General features: G+C 38.7%; 1 protein-coding gene and 1 pseudogene across 16 annotated transcripts in view; one reads left to right on the top strand and one right to left on the bottom strand.

Moving 5' to 3' along the window:
• Positions 1-17,751, bottom strand: part of SFI1 (SFI1 centrin binding protein) — a 104,858-nt gene that overhangs the window by 83,752 nt on the left and 3,355 nt on the right. For all 16 annotated transcript variants that reach the window (XM_042909506.1, XM_042909501.1, XM_042909496.1 and 13 more), the window contains exon 2: positions 11,937-12,060. In XM_042909506.1, coding sequence (XP_042765440.1) covers positions 11,937-12,034 — 98 coding nt within the window. In that variant the 5' untranslated portion in view covers positions 12,035-12,060. The remainder of the gene's footprint in view (positions 1-11,936; positions 12,061-17,751) is intronic.
• On the top strand, positions 2,578-3,043 carry LOC122203001 (annotated as a pseudogene).

Genomic DNA, 17,751 nt, shown 5'->3' on the forward strand with positions numbered 1-17,751 from the left:
AATTCAACCATGAAGGGGAGCCTGGCTGGCTCAGTGGGTGGAGAGTGCAACTCTTGCTCTCAGGGTTGTGAGGTCAAGCCCCACACTGGGTGTGGAGACTGCTTAAAAATAAAACCTTAAAAAAAAGAAAAGAAAAGAAAAATCAACCATTAAGATAATCATACAGGGGACAATCATATAGGGTGGCTCAGTTGGTTAAGCATCCATCTCTTGGTTTCAGCTCAGGTCATGATCTCATGGCTCATGGTTCATGGTTCATGAGTTTGAGTCCTGTGTCAGTCTCTTTGGTGACAGCACATAGCCTGTTTGGGATCTCCCTCTCTCTCTGCCCCTCCACTGCTTGCACACATACTCTCCCTCTCAAAATAAACATTAAATAAACATTAAATAAAGATTTAAAAAAGAAAAGACAATCATATAGTCATTTCAATAGATGCAGAAAACAGAGTTGACTAAAAAATTTTCAATATCCATTCATGACAAAAATCTTACACTAGCCTTAATCTACTAAGGGCTATCTAAGAAAAACTTATGCAGATACCATACTTAAGGTGAAACATTGACAGCTTTCCCTTGGAGATTATGAATATGACAAGTAAGACCAATACCATTTCTGTACAACATTGTACTGGAGGTCCTGGCTGGCAGACTAAGGCACAAAAGAGAAACTATAGTCATAAAGATTAGAGAGGGGGCAATAGAGTGTCATTTTGCATATGACATGATTATGCATGTAGAAAACCCCAAAAAACCTACAGGTATATTACTAAAATTTATAAGAATCTATCAAGACTATTTGATACAAAGTCAATATCAAAAATGTATATATAGTCGATTCTTGTTACTTGCAGTATTCTATCAAGTCACCTCAAACGCTCCGTGACACGGGTCAGAAGAATCAATATTGTTAAAATATCTTTACTACCCAAAGCCATCTACAGATTCAATGCAATCCTTATGAAAATTCCAGTGGCATTTTTCACAGAAATAGAACAAATGATCCTAAAATGTGTATGGAACCAAGAAAGACCTTGTAGTCAAAGCAATCCTGAGAAAAAAGAACAAAGCTGGAGACCCCCTGGTCCCTGATTTCAAACTATATTACAAACCTATAGTTATCAAAACAGTATGGCATTAGCATAAAAACAGACATACAGAACAATGAAACAGAATAGAGAGCCCAGAAATAAACTCATGCATATATAGTCAATTAATTTATGACAAAGGAACCAAGAATATATACAGTGGAGGGAAGTTTCTTTAATAAATGATGTTGGGAAAACTGGACAGCTACATGCAAAAGAATAAAGCTGGACCACTATCTTACACCATACACAAAAATTTACTCAAAATGAATTAAAGACGTGAACATAAGACATGGAACTATAAAACTCCTAGAAGAAAACATAAATGGTAAGCTCCTTGACACTGGTCTCAGTATTGATTTTTTTGGATTTGACACCAAAAGCAAAAGCAACAAAAGCACAAATCAACACATGGGACTAAATCAAACTAAAAACCTTCTACACAGCAACTGAAATAATCAAAATGCAAAAACAATCTACTGAATGAAAAAAAATATTTGCAAATCATATGTCTGATAAGGGGTTAATACCTAAAGTATATAAAGAACTCCTACAACTCAACAGCAAAAAATAAAAATAAAAAAACAATCCAATTTACAAATGGGCAGATGTGGGGAAACAGGTTCAAGAATTCCTTACACTTACATAAATGAGTTAAAAAAGCTTAAGGCTGAAAGTCGCCACCACAGGGGGAAAGTGCCCAAGGTTAGTTAGCAAGATATTATAATGGGATCACAAGTAACTAGTTATAGTAAACTACTTTCCATCTGGCACCAATATACTATTGTGCTCTGATCACAAATGCCACTTGCCACCCAGGCCCTTGCTTTTTACACACACAAGTTAATGATTACTACCTGACTATTTTCTTCACGTCACCACATGTGTAAGATCATGAGAGCTCAATAAATACAGAGACAAAATCCCATTCGGGGCTCTTGTCTCCTCCCAGACACTAGCCTTTCTCTTATTCAATTCTGCATCCACTCTCTTGCTGGACAAGAGAGAACTCCAGACTCATAGTTTGCAACACAAAGAGAATCTCAATAGACATGTGTCCAAAGAAGACATACAACGGTGGACAGGTACATGAAAAGATGCTCAACATACCTAATCATCAGGGTAATGCACATCAAAACCACAATGAGTGGTGCCTGGGTGGCTCAGTATGTTAAGTGATTGACTCTTAGTTTCATCTCAGCTCATGATCTCATAGTTGTGAAACTGAGACCCACATTGGGCTCTGCGCTGAGTGCAGAGCCTGCTCTCAGTGCAGAGCCTTCTTAGGACTCTCCCTCTCTTTTGCCCTTCCCTTGTACTCGTGCACACTTTCTCTCTCTCTCTCTAAATAAATAAACTTTTTAAAAACCCACAATGAGATACCACCTCACACTTGTGAGAACAGCTGTATCAAAAATATAAGAAATAATAACCATTGGTGAGGATGTGGAGAAAACAATACCCTTGTACACTATTGGTGGAAATGCAAACTCCAGGAGCCACTGTGGAATACAATATGGAAGCTCCTCAAAAAATTTTAGACTGCTCCTGACCCATCGCTGTTTGTCTTATTGAGGAACAAGTCGTTCAGGAAGCCAGGATGCAGCCATGGCTTCTAAAGACACCAGGAAGACACCCATGGAACAAGAGGTGGCAGTTCTCCAAATCAGAATTACTATAACCAGCCACAATGTAAAATCTTTGGAGAAGGTATGTGCTGACTTGATCAGAGGCACAAAAGAAAAGTGAAAGGACCAGTTTGGATGCCTACCAAGACTCTCAGAATCATTACAAGAGAAACTCCTTGTGGTGACGGTTCTAAGACTTGAGATCGTTTTCATATGAGGATCCATAAGCGACTCACTGATTTGCACAATCCTTCTGAGATTTTTAAACAGATTACTTCCATCAGTATTGAGCCAGGAATTGAGGTTGACGTCACCATTACAGATGCTTAAATCAACCTTTTTAATAAATTGATTATAAGGTAAAAGTAAAATTAAAAATAGACCTACCATATGATCTAGCAATTCCACTTCTGAGGATTTATCTGAAGTAACTCTAAAAGATATACACACGGGCGCCTGGGTGGCTCAGTTGGTTAAGCGCCTGACTTTGGCTCAGGTCATGATCTCGCGGTCCGTGAGTTCGAGCCCCGCATCAGGCTCTGTGCCGACCGCTCAGACCTGGAGCCTGTTTCAGATCCTGTGTCTCCCTCTCTCTCTGACCCTCCCCCGTTCATGCTCTGTCTCTCTCTGTCTCAAAAATAAATAAACGTTAAAAAAAAAAATTAAAAGATATACACAACCCCATGTTCACTATAGCATATACATATGTATATATATATATAGCATATATTATAAAGGAATAAGACGGAAATAACTTGTGTCCACTGGCAGGTAAATGACCAAAGAAATTGTGGTAATAATATATACAATAGAATATTCTTCAGTCATAAAAAAGAATGGAATCCTGCCGTTTGCAATATCAGTGGCCTTGAGGGCATTGTGCTAAGTGAAACAAGTCACACAGAGAAAGACAAATGCCATATGATTTTGCTTATATGTGGAATCTTAAAACAAAACAAAAAACAAAATAACAAGCTCACGGATACACAGAACAGATTGGTGGTTGCCAGAGGTGGGGTGGGTGGTCAAAACAGGTGCCGGGAGTCAAAAGCTACAAACTGCTAGTTATAAAATAAATAAGTCATGGGGATATAATGTACAGCATGGTGACTATGGTTAATAACACTAGATTGCATATTTGAAAGTTGCTAAGAGAGTAAATCTTAAAAGTTCTCATCACAAAAAAATTCTGTAATTACGTATGATGAAAGATGTTAACTAGACACTGTAGTGAGCATTTTGCAATATATACAAACACAGAAATCATTATGCTGTATACCTGAAACTAACATAATGTTGTACATCAATTATACCTCAATAAAAACAAAGGAAAAGAAAGGGCAAAGCATTCCTTGTACCATCTCAGTAGAGAATGTGCCTGTTGAGCAAGTCAAATTTTATAAGGCTCTACACATGTCTCAGAATAACTCGGAGAGTGCTGAGAAAACACCAAGAGATCAAGGGGAAAAGAAATTTTGGAGATTATGTGAATTCAGAAATTCAGAATCTGTGTATTTCTATAAACTAACAAAAATAAAACTATTTAGATTTATATACTGTTTTCAAACCATAAACACCAAGCACAGGAGTAAATCTAACGAAAGTTGTAAACATTTGGGGCACCTGGCTGGTTCAGTCGGTAGAGCACATGACTCTTGATCTTGGGGTTATGATTTTAAGCCCCATGTTGGGTGTAGTGATTACTGGAGGTGGAGGGGGGGATAAGGTTGTAAACATTCTTACAGGGAAAATTTTAGGACTCACCAAAATACAATTATTTTTCCCAATCTGATCTATATCTTCAAAGTAATCCCAATTAAAACCCCAACAGTTTTTGTTTTGTGTGAAGGGGAAAAGACTTGAAAGTTGATTCTGAAGCTTATATATAATTGCAAAGATCAAGAATAGCTTACAGACAGTCTTTTAAAAATACTAGGTTAGGAGGGCACCTGGGTGACTCAGTTGGTTAAACATCTGACTTCGGCTCAGGTCATGACCTCATGGTTTGTGAGTTCAAGCCCCACATGGGGCTCTCTGCTGTCAGCGCAGAGTCCACTTCAGATCCTCTGTCTCCCTCTCTCTCTCTTCCCCTCCCCCACTCATGCATGCACCCTCTCTGAAAAATAAACAAACATACCACAAACCAGCAGAAGACAGGATATAATAAAGATAAGAGCAAAAATCAATGCTATCGAAACCAAAAAAATAAAAACAAACAAACAAAAAAAAACCACAATAGAACAGATCAATGAAACCAGAAACTGGTCCTTTAAGAGAATTAACAAAATTGATAAACCACTAGCCAGTCTGATCAAAAAGAAAAAGGAAAGGACCCAAATAAATAAAATCAAGAATGAAAGAGGAGAGATCACAATGAACACAGCAGAAATAAAAACAATAATAAGAGAATATTATGAGCAATTATATGCCAATAAAATGGGCAATCTGGAAGAAATGGACAACTTCCTAGAAACATACACAACACCAAAACTAAAACAGGGAGAAATAGAAAATTTGAACAGACCCATAATCAGTAAGGAAATCGAATTAGTAATCAAAAATCTCCCAAAAAACAAGAGACCAGGGCCAGATGACTTTCCAGGGGAATTCTACCAAACATTTAAGGAAGAATTAACACCTATTCTCTTGAAGCTGTTCCAAAAAATAGAAATGGAAGGAAAAAACTTCCAAACTCATTCTATGAAGCCAGCATTACCTTGATTCCAAAACCAGACAGAGACCCCACTAAAAAGGGGAACTATAGACCAATTTCCCTGACGAACATGGAGGCAAAAACCCTCAACAAGATATTAGCCAACTGGCTCCAACATCACATTAAAAAAATTATTCACCACAACCAAATGGGATTTATACCTGGGATGCAGGGTTGGTTCAATATCCACAAAACAATGTGATTCATCATATCAATAAAAGAAAGGACAAGAGCCATATGATCCTCTAAACAGATGCAGAGAAAGCATTTGACAAAATACGGCATCCTTTCTTGATAAAAACCCTCAAGAAAGTAGGGATAAAAGGATCATACCTCGAGATCATAAAAGCCATATATGAATGACCCAACGCTAATATCATTCTCAATGGAGAAAAACTGAGAGCTTTCCCCCTAAGGTCAGGAACAAGACAGGGATGTCCACTCTCGCCACTGTTATTCAACATAGTATTGGAAGTCTTAGCCTGTGCAATCGGACAACACAAAGAAATAAAAGGCATCCAAATTGGCTAGGAGGAGGTCAAACTTTCACTCTTCGCAGATGACATGATACTCTGTACGGAAAACCCTAAAAATTCCACCAAAAGACTGCCAGAACTGATTCATGAATTCAGCAAAGTGACAGGATATAAAATCAATGCACAGAAATCGGTTGCATTCCTATATACCAACGATGAAGCAACAGAAAGAGAAATCAAGGAATCGATCCCATTTACAATTGCACCAAAAACTATAAAATACTTAGGAATAAATCTAACCAAAGAGGTGAAAAATCTATATGCTGAAAACTATAGAAAGCTTATGAAAGAAATTGAAGAAGACACAAAAAAATGGAAAAAGATTCCATCCTCATGGATTGGAAGAACAAATATTGTTAAAATGTCAATACTACCCAAAGCAATCTACATATTCAATGCAATCCCTATCAAAATAACACCAGCATTCTTCACAGAGCTATAACAAATAATCCTAAAATTTGTATGGAACCAGAAAAGACCCCAAATAGCCAAAGCAATCTTGAAAAAGAAAACCAAAGCAGGAGGTAACCACAATCCCAGACTTCAAACTATACTACAAAGCTGTAATCATCAAGACACTATGGTACTGGCACAAGAACAGACACTCAGATCAATGGAACAGAAGAGAGAACCCAGAAATGGACCCACAAACGTGTAGCCAACTAATCTTTGACAAAGCATGAAAAAATATCCAATGGAATAAAGACAGTCTCTTCAGCAAGTGGTGCTGGGAAAACTGGAAAGCGACATGCAGAAGAATGAACCTGGACCACTTTCTTACACCATCACAAAAATAAACTCAAAATGGATGAAAGACCTAAATGTAAGACAGGAAGCCATCAAAATCCTTGAGGGGAAAGTAGGCAAAAACCTCTTTGATCTTCACCGCAGCAACTTCTTACTCAACATGTCTCCAGAGGCAAGGGAAACAAAAGCAAAAATGAACTACTGGGACCTCATCAAAATAAAAAGCTTCTGCCTAGCGAAGGAAACAATCGGCAAAAATAAAAGGCAACAGTCAGAATGGGAGAAGATATTTGCAAATGACATATCAGATAAAGGGTTAATATCCAGTCTATAAAGGACTTATCAAACTCAACATCCAAAAAATAAATAATCCAGTGAAGAAATGGGCAAAAGCCATGAACAGACATTTCTCCATAGAAGACATCCAGATGGCCAACTGACACATGAAAAAATGCTCAACTTCACTCATCATCAGAAAAATACAAATCAAAACCACAATGAGATACGACCTTACACCTGTCAGAATGGCTAACATTAACAACTCAGGCAACAACAGATGTTGGTGAAGATGCGGAGAAAGAGGATCTCTTTTGCATTGTTGGTGGCAATGCAAGCTGGTACAGCCACTGTGGAAAACAGTATGGAGGTTCCTCAAAAAACTAAAAATAGAACTACCTTATGACCCAGCAATTGCACTATCAGGTATTTATCCAAGGGATATAGGGGTGCTGTTTTGAAGGGACACATGCACCCCCATGTTTATAGCAGCACTACAGACAATAGCCAAAGTATGGAAAGAGCCCAAATGTCCACTGATGGATGAATGGATAAAGAAGATGTGGTATATATATACAATGGAGTATTACTCAGCAATCAAAAAGAATGAAATCTTGCCATCTGCAACTACGTGGATGGAACTGGAGGGTATTATACTAAGGGAAATTAGAGAAAGACAAATATCATATGACTTCACTCATATGAGAACTTTAAGAGACACAACAAATGAACATAAGGGAAGGGAAACAAAAATAATATAAAAACAGGGAGGGGGACAAAACATAAGAGACTCATAAATATGGAGAACAAACAGAGGGTTACAGGAGGAGGTGTGGGAGGGCGGATGGGCTAAATGGGTAAGGGGCACTAAGGAATCTACTCCTGAAATCATTGTTGCACTATATGCTAACTAATTTGGATGTAAATTAAAAATAAATAAAGTTAATCGCTTCTCGGCCTTTTGGCTAAGATCAAGTGTAAAAATAAATAAAGTTAAAACTTAAAAATAAACAAACGAACAAACATTAAAAAAAACTGAAAAATAAAAAAAGGCTCAGGGTGCTTGGTAGCTGTTGGTTAAGCATCCAACTCAGGTCATGATCTCATGGTTTGTAAATCTGAGCCCCATGTCAGGCTCTGTGCTGACAGTGTGGAGCCTGCTTTGGATTCTCTCTCTCCTTCTCTCTCTACCTCTCCCCTGCTTGCTCTCTCTCAAAAATAAATAAATAAACTTAAAAAAAAAAAAAAAAAGGCTCTGGTCCTGGTCTCATGGTCTCACAATCAATGAGACTGACCCCCACATCAGGCTCCACACCCAGTGTGGAGAGCTTAGGATTCTCTCTCTTCCTCTGCCCCTCCTTTGCTCAGGCATGCTCTCTCTCAGGAAAAAAAAAAAAATTAAAAAAATTACTAGGTGAGACCTTACTTAAATTTAAATCTCAGGCTTTACTGTCAAGCTATATAATCAGGACACAGTGATTTTGTAGCAGGGACAAATCAACCACAGGCACAAAGTAGAAGCCCAGAAACAGACCTTAGCTTAAATGGACCCTTGATGAATGATAAAGTTGAGGATACACAGAAGTCCTTCCAGTAAACTGTGCTGGCACAACCGGATATCCACATGGAAAAAAAAAAAAAAAAAAAGAAACTCACATGACACACAAAAATCACTTTCAAATGGTCTAGAGAAAGAAGTATGAATGGCAAAATAATAAAGCAGTGAAGGCAATACAGAGTATCTTCATGACCTCAGAAAATGAAAAGATCCCTTAAAACATGACAGAAAAGATATATAAAAAAGACTGATCATTTTTACTAAGTTAAAGTTTAAAACACTGTAATTCATCAAAAGATACCAGAGTGAAAAAAGTGAGCCACAAAGAGGGAGAAGATACAGATGCCTCAAAATAGGTCCTAAACAGCAACAGAAATTAGGAAATATAAATATAAAGCACAGTGAGCTATGGCTACACCCCCACCACAAAGCACAGTGTTGGTGAGATGTGGGGTAACAAATCCAAACATGGTCAGTGAGAGCACAAACGAGTACAACCAATTTACAAAGCCATTACCTCGCAAAATGGAAGATTCTCTTATCTTTTGACCAGCAACCTGTTCCCAATTATATACCTAAAATAATGGTTATCAGAGTGTGACCCCTGGACCAACAGCATCAACCGAGAACTTACTTGAAATACAAATTGAGCATGACTCCAGACCTACTGAATCAGAAACTGATGGTAGAATCTGGCAATCCTGTTTACCAAGCCCACCATGGCATTCTGATGCAGGCTCAAACTTGAGAACCACTGTGTGCTAAACTATGCATATGAGAGTGTTCATCACATTCAAAAACTGGAAACAGCCCAAATGCCCATCAACAGAATGGATAAATTGTGGAATATTCTTATAATGTGGTATTATAGAACAAGAAAAATGAGCAAGCTACAACTATAGACAATAACATGAAGGAATCTTGAAACCTTGAGAGAGGTACCTGGGTGGGTGGCTCAGTCGATTAAGGGTGTGACTCAGTTTCAGCTCAGGTCATGGTTTCATGGTTTGTGAGTTCAAGCCCAACACTGGGCTCCGCACGGTCAGGACAGAGCCTGCTTGGGATTCTCTCTCTGCCCCTCCCCTGCTCGTTTACTCTCTCTCTCTCAAAATAAATAAATCAACATTATAAAAATATCCTGAGAGAAAAAATTCGAGACACAAAAGAATACATACAATTTCATTTATATAAAGGCAGAGGCCAAACTAAACTATATTGTTTGGTAATGCAACTTAACTGGTAAAAATGTAAACAAATTTGAGAAAATGATTACTATTAAGGTAGGACAGCAGTTTACTCTAGGAAAGAAGGAGTGGGTGTGATTAGGAAAGGATATGTAAAAAAAAAAAAAATCACTACTTATGTTCTTTTTAAAAAAAAAAGGAAAGGATACGTAAAAGTGACTTCTGAGGTATTGACAATATGCTATTTCTTTACCCGGGGTAGGGGATGGTGATGACATGTTTATTTCAAAATTATATAATTAACAGTACATTTTATGCACCTTTCTGCACCTGTGTTATATCTAACAGTTTAATTTTTTTTTTAAGCAAACATATTCCCTTCTCAAGGTCCCACATCTAAAGCAGTACAGTAATTAGCGAAACTAAACAAGAGTTAGAGGTCACAGAACTTCATTTTAAGCCATGGTTAACTTGCTTCAGAGGATGAAATAAGGCAGGCCTGCAGAGTACTCTACAGATTATACAGTAAACACAGTCAGGGTGCTGGATCCCTTTTCTGTGGGATCAGGAAGGGCAGACCTCAGCAGCTATGCTGGAACTCTTGTGACCCTCCTCCAAGTCCCAGTGGATTAGGACAGAAGAAGAAACCTGAGTCACACCGGACCAACCAGATTCATTCTCCCAGGACTGAATTTTGAGCTGAGATACAGACTGAACAGGCTTTGGAGGCTGAAGTACCAATAAGGACCACTCAGAGGAAGGGTCCAAACCACTGCTGAATAGGTTCCTCCCATTATACCCTGGCTTCAACCTTGCCCCCAAGGCCTAATAGATTCTATAAAAAATTTCTACAGGTTAGTTAGCATCATAGGCTACAAGCAGTAAAAACCCAGTTCAAATTAGCTTAAGGAAAAAAGAGTATAACCGTAACAACCCTTCAACAAAATTGACAAGCTAGGGAAAAAAAGAGAGAGAGAGAAGATATAGATCACTAAAAGTAGGAATAAAAGAGAGGGCATTACCACTGACTTCTCATAAATTAAAAGAATTATAAAGGAGGAGACCCTGGGCGGCTCAGCTTGGTTAGTAAACCACAGTCTTTCTCGTAAATTCCTTCCTTTCGTCAAGGTTAGCCAGAGCTGATTCTGCTATTTGGAATCAAAAGAACCGTAGTATAGGCTATAAGCAACCACGGTAAGAAGTAGGAGAAAGATACAACAGCCAGTGAGCCTTGATGTTAGAACTTCTAACCTCAGGATTCCCCAAACACCAAAAAAGGAATGTTAAGAGAAATCAGAACTCCTGGGGAAAGGGAGGGCCCAGAGCACCATCCAGCATCCGGACCACAGCTGCTCTGTCTTGCACCACAAACAGCAATTCCCAGCCCTTCTTCCCTGGCACCCACACCAGTGTCCCCACAACATATGAGATGTTCAAGATGAAGCATAAGGTGGCTGTACTCAGGGTGCCCCCGAGCTCAGGTCCTGTGGCAACTACTGTGATTCACATCAAGACATAGGTGCCCGTCCACATTGTCTGCTCCCTGTTCAACACAATCTTCATGAACTTGTGCTGCCTGGCCTTCATGGCATTCACCTACTTCATGAAGTCTAAGTACCGAAAGATGGCAGGTGATGCTGGGGCCCAGGTCTACACCTCCACCACCAAGTGCCTGAACATCTGGGTCCTGGGCTTGGGCCTCCTTCTGACCATTACAATACATTATTACTTTCGCCACTGGCTCACTGACAATTTTCGAAGCAATTTCAGAGATCATAAAACATTACAGAAGCTATTAGCAGCTGCCAATAGCCTGAGGCTCTCACTCCTTCCACAGCATTTTATATACATGTCAGTCTACAATTGAATTCAATAAAGCACTTGTGTGTGTGGAGGGGGGGGATAACTTCCACGGGAAAATCGTCATTCTTGCTCAAAATAAAAATTTTAATGACGGATATTTTCACACACTCAAAATGGTTTTGAACTGTAACATAAAGTATGAAATGTGCATTATACTCTACATTCTAGATGAGAAACCTAAAACAACAAAAAAATCCTTACCTGAAGTTCCTTTCTCACCATTCATGATTTAGGAAAAAAAACTACTTATTTATTATTTATTATTTTTATAGACAAAATGTTTACATGTTTTTATACGGGCCATAATTTCAGTTTTTTTGTTTTTTTGTCAAGTCTTATTACTCACCTAGAGTCCACCTTCCTCTGCATTCTCTGCTTAATTCCTTTTGGATGGAAATTTGACCAGCGGCTTGATATATGCTTCTTAGTGAGCAGATTCTTCATGAATCAAAAAAGTCTTTGATCTTCCCCTTTTAAGAAAAAGAAGGAAAAGGAGAGTAAATTACCTGAAGCCTATTAGCAGCCACATTTCTGAACAGGTACATGCCAGCTTCTAATCTCCTGCCCTCCCTTAACTCAACAACAGATGAACATAGCAAGTCTGAATTTTTTTTACTTGCATTTTTGAAAAGTTATAAGAAAGGAAACTGGGAGGAGAGAAAATGACACCAAAAGGCTATAACTGGCAGCACCCCTGGATGGCTCAGCCAGTTAAGCATCCAACTCTTAATTTTGGCTCAGGTCATAATCTCATGGCTCCTGAGATCAAGCCCAGGGTCAAGCTTCATGCTGTCAGTACAGAGCCTGCTTGGGATTCTCTCACCCTCCCTCTCTGCCCCTCCCCAATTCATGCTTGCTCTCTCTAAATAAACAAACATTAAAAAAAAAAAAAAAAAGGCTATAACTGGCTCATTCTTCCTGTCCAGGTGATATTACAAGACCTCCAACTTCCCTTCATAAGAACACCAGCAGAAGACAAGATTTCTTATTTTTTGCCTAGACTAATTCTTTTGGTTGTTACATGTAAGAATCTCCAAGCCGGAAGGGCGCCTAGGTGGCTCAGTTTGTTAAGTGTCCGACTTCGGCTCAGGTCATGATCTCATGGTTCATGAGTTTGAGCCCTATGTCAGGCTCTGTAATGACAGCTTAGAGCCTGGAGCCTGCTTCAGATTCTGTGTCTCCCTCTCTCGCTGCCCCTCCCCTATTCACACTCTGTTTCTCTCTCTCAAAAATAAATAAACATTAAAAAAATTTTTTTAAGAATCTCCAGGCTGGGAATGCAAGCTGGTGCAGCCACTGTGGAAAACAGTATGGAGGTTCCTCAAAAAACTAAAAATAGAACTACCTTATGACCCAGCAATTGCACTATCAGGTATTTATCCAAGGGATACAGGGGTGCTGTTTTGAAGGGACACATGCACCCCCATGTTTATAGCAGCACTATCAACAATAGCCAAAGTATGGAAAGAGCCCAAATGTCCACTGATGGATGAATGGATAAAGAAAATGTGGTATATATATACAATGGAGTATCACTCAGCAATCAAAAAGAATGAAATCTTGCCATTTGCAACTAGGTGGATGGAACTGGAGGGTATTATGCTAAGTGAAATTAGTCAGAGAAAGACAAAAATCATATGACTTCACTCATATGAGGACTTTAAGAGACACAACAGATGAACATAAGGGAAGGGAAACAAAAATAATATAAAAACAGGGAGGGGGACAAAACATAAGAAACTCATAAATACGGAAAACAAACTGAGGGTTATGGGGGGGTTGTGGGATGGCGGATGGGCTAAATGGGTGAGGGGCACTAAGGAATCTACTCCTGAAATCATTGTTGCACTATATGCTAACTAATTTGGATGTAAATTTTAAAAAATAATAAAAAATAAAACAAGTTAAAATAAAAAATAAATTTAAATAAATTAAAAAAAAAAAAAGAATCTCCAGGCAGTTTTTGGTCAATAGTAAATTACTATATACAGTCCCCATTTTCAGTGGGTGATAATTTCTACTAGTTATATTCATTACAAACTAAATAACATGTTTTTATTTATTTCTTTTTTTCTTTAATGTTTATTTATAGGAGAGAGAGAGAGAGCGAGCAGAGGAGGGGCAGAGGGAAAAAGACGGAGGCAGAATGTGAAGCAGGCTCCAGGCTCTGAGCTGTCAGCACAGAGCCCGACATGGGGCTTGAACTCACAAACCATGAGATCATGACCTGAGTCTAAGTTAGCCGCTCAACCGACTGAGCCACCCAGGCACCCCTTATTCATTTCTTGATGCAAAGAATAGCCATGTTGTGGGTTGGATTGCGTCCTCCCCAAAGATATGCTAGAGTCCCAACCCCTAGTACCTATGAATGTGACCTGATTTGGAAATAGAATCTTTGCAGATGTAATTCAGATGAGATCACACTGGAATAAGGTGGGCCCTTAATCCAATATGATTGGCATCCTTATAAACAAAGATGAGAAACAGGGACAGATACACACAAAAGGAGAATGCCATGTGAATACAGACACACAGGGAGAACAGCATGTGATGATGAAAGCAGAGACTGGAATGATGTGTCCATAAGCCAAGGAACACCAAGGGCTGCTGGCAAGGAACATCAAGGGCTAAGAAAAGCACATGGAACAGACCCTCTTCCAGAGCCTTCAGAAAGAGGATGGCCCTGTTGACATCTTGATTTCAGATTTCTGGCTTCCAGAACTATGAGACAATACATTTCTGTTGTTTTTAAGCCACCCAGTGTATACCATTTTGTCACAGCAGCCTTTGGAAACTAATTCAAGTAGTAAGACAAAGGAGTAAGATTTAAGTACATGGTGGAGGAAAGCTAATAGGGCGGACTTGTCCTATGTCGAGTAATTGTGAGGCATTCGTAAAAAGACATTCATTCTAAAAGAATAAAATCACCCTTATAATCAAGGTCATATATTTCAATGACAATCAGAAAAGGAATTAGCTAGAGAAGAGAGTTAATCTGTACAAAAAATAGTCCTTACTGACATCAAACATTTGTCCTCCTACTCTTTCTAGTATCACATTCCAAGTAACAAAGGTCACCATTAGCGACTATTTCTGTAAATTAAAGGATAATCAAATAGGGATTTTTGGCTAAATACTGTTATAATAAATGGGTCATTGCCTTGGGTATATGTCTTGTTATAATGATTCCATGGAATGTTATCTGCGGTCAAAGATTCCCTTTTGTTATATACTCTGTGCCAACATTTCAACCACTTGTGACTATCTGCTTTCCCTACTAGAATATAAATCCCATGAAAACAGGAAAACAGAAACATATCTGACCTTCTTACCACTATATCTCCAATATCTAAAGCAATGTCTGGAACTTGACAGATGAGATATATAAATACTGGAAAGACCCAGACAGATCTCAGTAAGGGTATGTATGAATATGAACTTGCTCCTGAGTTGGAATACACATAATAACCAAATACAAAAGATAATCCAAGAAAAATGAGATTAGTAGGTGTGGACTCCCAGTTAAACCCATATATTGACATCCTAAGATGATAGTAAAGGATAAAAGGGTATAAACCCTAAGGTCCAAGAGATAGAAGAGACCATAGAAAAGATTTCCACAAATCTTTGCAAGAAAATGGAGGAAAATTAACTGGCCTAACATTTTGAGAAGTGAATATCTACAGTGTGGGATACAAAAGACAGCAGGCCCATAGAATCCCAGAAGAGCTGAGAACTAGAAGGAATAAGGAATGGCTCCCACAATCATAGCTATAGGCCACAAATGAGAGGACTGAATGAAAGTCTATATGGTGAGCATTTGGGGGCCCTGGTCTCCTCCCAACCCCTGCCAGGCAGGGTATCCAACTCCTTCTCCACACTCTGCTTCCAGAATTCTGGCAGCTAGACTGGTACCTCCCAATCAGGGAGGAGATGTGAAGATGGGAAGGATTCAGGAGAGATGGGAGATGGGAAGAATTTTTGCAGAAGATGCTAAGAATGAACAGCCCTGAAGATTCTTATACCCGTGCCTACTTCCCTCAGTGAAAACGTAGGCTTGCCCTTAGAGAAAAGCTCACAAACCTACAAGTCCTGCTCAGACACTAGGAGCTTCCAAATCATTTCTCAGTTGCTGACACTTAAGTACGAATGGACAATCAAGAATCACAAGACATGTAGATGTGACCTCCAATAAGATGTGACCTCCAATTCCAAAAACAGGAATCTGAGGAAGTGCCACAACCTATGACGTATTCCTGCCAAGAACTTGAATCTAAATATCAACAAGCCTCATCTACAATGAAGTACCAACTTATAAAAAATGGAGGGAACAAATAAAAATGATTCTGCACTCTGCAAAATCAATGATGTAGGAAACCACAAGACTAACAACCAGTTCCTTCAATAAGTGAACAGTAAAGGAAAGAGAGGGAAACTTATACATTAAAAGACACTAAAGGGGTGCCTTGCTGGCTCAGTCAGGGGAACATGTGACTCAATCTTGGATTGTGAGTTCAAGCCCCACATTGGGTGTAGAGATTACTTTAAAAATTAAAAAAAAAAAAAAAAAAAAGACACTTAAGATGCATAGCAACCAAATGCAACATATGGACTTTGACTTTGGATCTTGATTTTCGACCTTGATTTTAACAATCTAACTACAAACCAACTGTCAGACAAAAAAACATGAAACAGGGATGCCTGGCTGGCTCAGTTGGAAGAGTGTGTGACCCTTGATCCTGGGGTTGTGAGTCAAAGCCCAACGCTGGGTGTAGAGATTACTAAAAATAAATAAATCAACTTTGGGGGCACCTGAGTGGGTCCACTGGTTAAGCATCCAACTCTTAATTCGGCTCAGGTCTTGAACTCAGGGTTTTGAGTTCAAGCCCCACTTTGGGCTCCACACTGGGCAAGAAGCCTACTTTAAAAAAGAAAAAAGAAAAAAGAAAAATAAACTTAAAAAAACATGGAACAATCAGGGACATGTAAACTTTTTTTTTTTTTTTTTTTTTTTTTTTTTTTTTTTTTTTTTTTTTTTTGAGAGAGAGAGAGAACACGTGAGCAGGGGAGGGGCAGAGACAGAGGGGAACAGAGGATTTGAAGCAGGCTCTGTGCTGACAGCTGAGAGCCTGATGCAGGGCCCGAACTCACTAACCATAAGATCATAGCCTGAACCAAAGTTAGAAGCTTAACTGACTGAGCCAACCAGGCACCCCTAAACTTTTTCTACACTAAAAAATATTTTAATAAGTTATTAAGGAATTACCATTAAGGTTTTTACTGTGACAGCAGTGTTGGTTGTTTTTTAAAACAGCACCTCATCTTTTACAGAATATACAAAAAAAATTACAGATAAGTTAGGATAAATTTGAGCACTAAAATTGTTAAGGACAGTAATAAAACCCATAGAATAAAATGGCTATTCATGAGTCAGGGCTGAAAATAAACAAATGAAGAGACAGATACATGTGGGAGAAGGGAGGGCTCATCCATACACAGAATGCTCACTGAGAAATGTGGAAGAGGTAGGGTTGGAAAAACCCCATCTTGCAACCATCATGAAGGAAAAGACTTTTTAAAATGGGAGGGAAAGTAGTAAACGTGGATAAAGGTATATGGGGGAGGGGGTTTCTCTGTGATGGGTACATATTATAAGTGCTTGAAACATTTCATAACAAAATGTTTCTTAAAATTCTGGATGAAACAAAGACAATATGGGGAACACAAGAAAAAACCAACAACAACAAAAAGACAACTCTTATAGTTAATATCCTCAAAAACATAAAGAGTACATACTATAGAATAATATAATCCATTGAATAAAATAAGGGTTATTTAAAAGAAAACAAAAGAAGAACAAGAAACAGGAGAGCTAAAACATTAAAAGGTGGCTGATAACATTGAAGAAAGGTCCCAGACAGAGAAAGGGAGTGGGGAATGACAAAAGGAAAAAAAAGTTAGAAAATCAGAGGCTCAATCCAGGGGATCAGATATGCAACTAGCAGGTATTCCAGAGAGAGATGAGAGTGAAAGAGGAAGAAATGATCAAAGAAATAAGAAGAAAGTCCCTCAAAATTGAAATAAATCCTCAGATGAGAGGTCCTACACAGAGGCTAAATGTCAGAGTAGATCAAACACTTTTTCCCACATGCACGGAGAAA

The sequence above is a fragment of the Panthera leo genome, chromosome D3, assembly GCF_018350215.1.
Source record: "Panthera leo isolate Ple1 chromosome D3, P.leo_Ple1_pat1.1, whole genome shotgun sequence".
NCBI classification, from domain to species: domain Eukaryota; kingdom Metazoa; phylum Chordata; class Mammalia; order Carnivora; family Felidae; genus Panthera; species Panthera leo.